Here is a 4,250-nt window from a genome sequence, read left to right on the forward strand (position 1 = left end):
TTGTCCTCCCGTGAGTGTGTTGGGCGGGACCACGCGGGGGCGGGGCTAACGCAGGATCCCAGCAGTGACCCAAGTGAAACTGAGAGGAAAGGATCAGTTGAGCCACGAACGTCAGAGGGAGTAGATGTATACACTAAATGCTCCACGGTGTTGATGTGAGAGAGTGCGTGGTGGCGCGCTACTTGTGATATGAGAGCAAGATACAAAGTTCCTGTGTTAAGACTAAAGCCTTGTGAAATGGCGACGAAGATGTTTTTGATACTTACAGTGATGTCATTCACACAGTTATGTGTGGGATTCGAATATTCGGACTTAGTGGCGATAAATGCCACGTGTCCAAATAGGGACACGTGTAAAAGTGAAAAAGGACCTCGCATGAGTGACCAAGAAGACTGGAAAAAGAGAAACTGCTTTTGTGATAACCTTTGTGCGGAATACGGAGACTGCTGCCTCGACGCCAAGGCCTACAAGGCCGAGGAGCAGACTGAAAAGAGAGAGAATTTCGAGTGTGTGCAGCTGAAGCAGTTCGGCGAGCACTACATGCAGGGGCGGTGCATGGCTGGCTGGGAGGACCTGGAGGTGGCGCTGCTGTGCTCGAGCGGGTCCCCGGATTCTCACTCTGATCGGCGGGACCCCATGGCCGATCTCCCGGTCACGAGCCTCGACTCCGCCATCACCTACACCAACTACTACTGCGCCGTCTGCAACAACGACTCCACGTCTCTCGAGATTTGGAAGCCGCGCCTGGAGTGCCCGACGCTGACGAGCTACAACGCCCGCTTCAGGAACCTCACGATGGAGTACATCTTCTCCAAGCTCCTCTACAACGACGAGGACTGGGGCATCTACCTCGACGACAACGGATTCGACGTGTTCCATGCTTGCAGCGTAGACCCCGTCATGCCCGAGACGGTGGCGCACATGGTCAGGAAGTGCAAGAAAATGACCAAGGATTGCAAGGAGGAGTGGAGAGACACGGAGGTCGAGGCTCTCTGCCATTCATACACAGCCGTAGTCTACAACTTCGACAGGCCCTACAGGAACACCCACTGCGCCCAGTGCAACAACGTGCCCACGGAGTTAATGGAGTGCTACAACGGCGCCTTCACCAGGTTTTATTTCAGGGACGACTTCAACCCTAGTTCCTTCTCCCTCCTCTTTGACTTCGTGGACAACAGTGGGAGCAACGTCGTCGGGTCCTCGTCCACGTGCGGGGTTGGCGAGGTGTTCGATCCCTTCTTCAAGAAGTGTCGGAACGTCGTGTGCGGGAAGGCCAACCAGGAGTACAGGTATGGCAGGTGTATTGACCTTGACGTCAGCCTTGCATCGTCCACGGAGGAGACCTCGTTGTCACCATCGACATCTACGACGACGACATTGCCGACTACGACCGTAGCAGCAACGACAACACCTGCTTCTAGTGATGCTGTGAAGGACGAAGAAAACCGGCGTCTGGAGAAAATGACCGAAGACATCGCCGTAGAGGTAGGGGAGCCAAACCCTGCAGCCAGCGACCCCTCGATCACTACAACCATCAAGCCCTTGGAGCCCACTACAACAACTGCAAGTCCTCCTGAAGTGCCTGTCTCGCCCTCAGACACCACGACAGAACAAGCTCAAACACTGTCCTGCGAGAGGTTCCTCCTACCTAGCGAGGAGTACACTATGGGCGCCAACGGCACAGTCGTGGTAGAGAAGTACCAGCGGACGTACCAAGCTCACGAGTATGAAAGACGCGAAGGAGGAATCCTTGTGTGTATCATTCAGCCCGAAGCAGACAAGTTCTCCCGTCTGATGGGCTGGATGTCCCTAGCAGGCTTGGGTTTGTCGTGTGTGTGTCTCCTGCTTCACCTTGTCGCCTTCCTGCTGGTGCCTGACTTGAGGAATCTCTCTGGAAAGAACTTGGCCTCATTGTGCATAGTGTTACTGGCTGCTTATGCTACGTTCATCCTTAGTGTGTTCGGCGAGCCCGGCAAACGCGAGTGCTTCATCCTCGCAGCTGCTATGTATTACTTCTTCCTTTCCTCCTTCTGCTGGATGAGCGTCATGGCATTCGACATTTGGAGGACGCTCAGGATGGCCACGTCGGAGCTGCGCGTGAGTGTGGGCGGACAGTGGCGCAAGTTCGTCGCCTATTCCTTGTACGGATGGGTGCTTCCTGCTGCCGCTCTCGTCGCTCTGGTCGTGCTGGATCTCGTCCGGCCGGAAGGCATGCCGTCTCACTACTTCCCCACCTTGGGCGAGCGATGGTGCTGGTTCGGGCAGAGGAAGGCCCTGCTGGTATTCTTCGCGGCGCCGCTGGCAACCATAATGCTTATCAACATCATCCTCTTCATCTTCTCGGCCAAGATCATCGCCGAGACGACCCAGTCTACGGCCAAAATGACCTCCTGTAACCCCCACCAGAACCAGTTCAAGCTGTACATGAGGCTGGCACTCCTGATGGGCCTCACGTGGATCAGCGGCATCGTGGCGGGATACCTCCAGATGGAGCCCATCTGGTACATCTTCGTCCTGCTCAACACCCTGCAAGGTGTCTTCATCTTCTTGGCCTTTACTTGCACGCGGAAGGTGTGGCGCGTCGTCGGCGGCGGATGCTGGCGGCGGGTCGTCCTTGCTCGACGCGGGGTGTCGTGGGTGGGTCGCAGTCCGTCCTCCAGCAGGCAGGGCCTCGAATCTCGCGACTCGAACGACTCGCAGTTATCTCACGCCTCCCACTCCTCCGTCACGCACCTGACGTCGAACTCGCGGACCTCCGTGGACGCCTTCTAAACCCCTCTGCTTCTTCTCCTACCTGTCCACTCAGGTGCAGGAGGCAAGGGTGGAAGTCCTTCAATAAGCTTTACCAAAAGTCAACGCGGCGTGGAAGCCAGTGCATATACCTACGCTCCCAGTCACACGCACAAACCCTCCTCCAGGTCATGACTCAGGAGATGCTCTCCCCCCACCGGACTACTCGTCAATCCTTACGTTCCTGCAGAGGGTGAAGGATTGAAGGATATCATCTCGTCCTTCGTCCCTTCCCCTTCCCTTCGACGGCGGCCAACGCAATGTCGTGGAGCCTCCAGTGATAACGATTTCCATGATACTCCCAATATTTTCCTTGTCCCGCGGTTGACCTGTTTATCGTGGTGTCAATTACTCAGAATTCTTGACTGAATCGAACGTTTCTGTTGGTGTATATGCATGAGTGTTCCTCCCGTCTACGTCATCCTATGTAAGAAGATATTTTATGTGTTCTCATGCTAGTCGTGTGTTTCCCTTTTAGTTTTGTAAGGAATAACTAGCAGAAGACTGCCCCAAAAATTAATACTATGTACTCGTACAGTATTGGTGTTTCAGCCTTCATTAGTCGATATGCTCATATATTTTGTATGTGAGGAATGTGAATGTAAAAATTGTCTTTTCATTCTTTAAAAAAATATATGATTAAGTGCTGTTCATTTCAACCGTACTAGGGTCTAATATACTCAGTCACTATTTTTGTAGTGTGTCCATTTTTTATGATTTTGTCACAAAATGTATTTTTAGTATTATCTATGCAACTGATTTTTTGTAAATGAGTTGGCAATGGTATACATCCTTAATGATGTAAGTGTATGTATAATACTCAATACACGAATTTATAAAAAGTTTTTCCAAATGTTAAAAGCATGTTTTTTGTAATCAGTAAATGTTTGTATTGTATGAACAGTACCAATTTATGCATTATAACTACTTTGGGTCATATTTTGTTGTACATATTGTATATATCGCGTATTATATATTTACAATACAATAAAAGCAAAGAGTACATACATATTTCTTTTTTTTACCGACATAGTAATGGAATATTCTCTTTTTCATAAAAAGTGAAATTAAAAAAGAAAGCTGACCTAACTACTCAAAAATTATTTGTATTTGTACAAACTGATCAGTTGCTGGCCACATATGATGAGAGCCAATAAAAAAAAGTATATATACATATTACAAAGGCAAGAAAATTTAAAAGTAGTGCTTATATAACAAGCGCCAGCAAATGTCTTTAAACATTCTATACAACCTAAACATAAAATGAATATAAAGCAAAAGGAATAAAGAAAAATACATTTCTAACTACAATGCTGTCTGTGACTCGTGACGTAGGGAGTGGGCGGAAGAGACAAGGCAATCATTGGAAAATCTTTTTTCATAGGAATACATTTTTAAAACGTCTAATCTCTCTCTATGTGTGTGTGCATATGCAAATATATGTGTACACACACACACAT

At 49.3% G+C, this 4,250-nt stretch overlaps 1 protein-coding gene across 1 annotated transcript in view; it reads left to right on the plus strand.

The window, feature by feature from the left end:
- LOC119593038 overlaps positions 1–3,797 on the plus strand; it is a gene marked incomplete in the record, with an annotated part of 43,788 nt that extends 39,991 nt beyond the window's left edge. Inside the window, 1 exon segment of the mRNA XM_037941937.1 lies at positions 1–3,797. Within this exon segment, the coding sequence (XP_037797865.1) occupies positions 190–2,772 (2,583 nt within the window).
- Between the last annotated feature and the right edge of the window lie 453 nt (positions 3,798–4,250).

This window comes from Penaeus monodon, chromosome 31 (genome assembly GCF_015228065.2).
Source record: "Penaeus monodon isolate SGIC_2016 chromosome 31, NSTDA_Pmon_1, whole genome shotgun sequence".
Classification (NCBI taxonomy): domain Eukaryota; kingdom Metazoa; phylum Arthropoda; class Malacostraca; order Decapoda; family Penaeidae; genus Penaeus; species Penaeus monodon.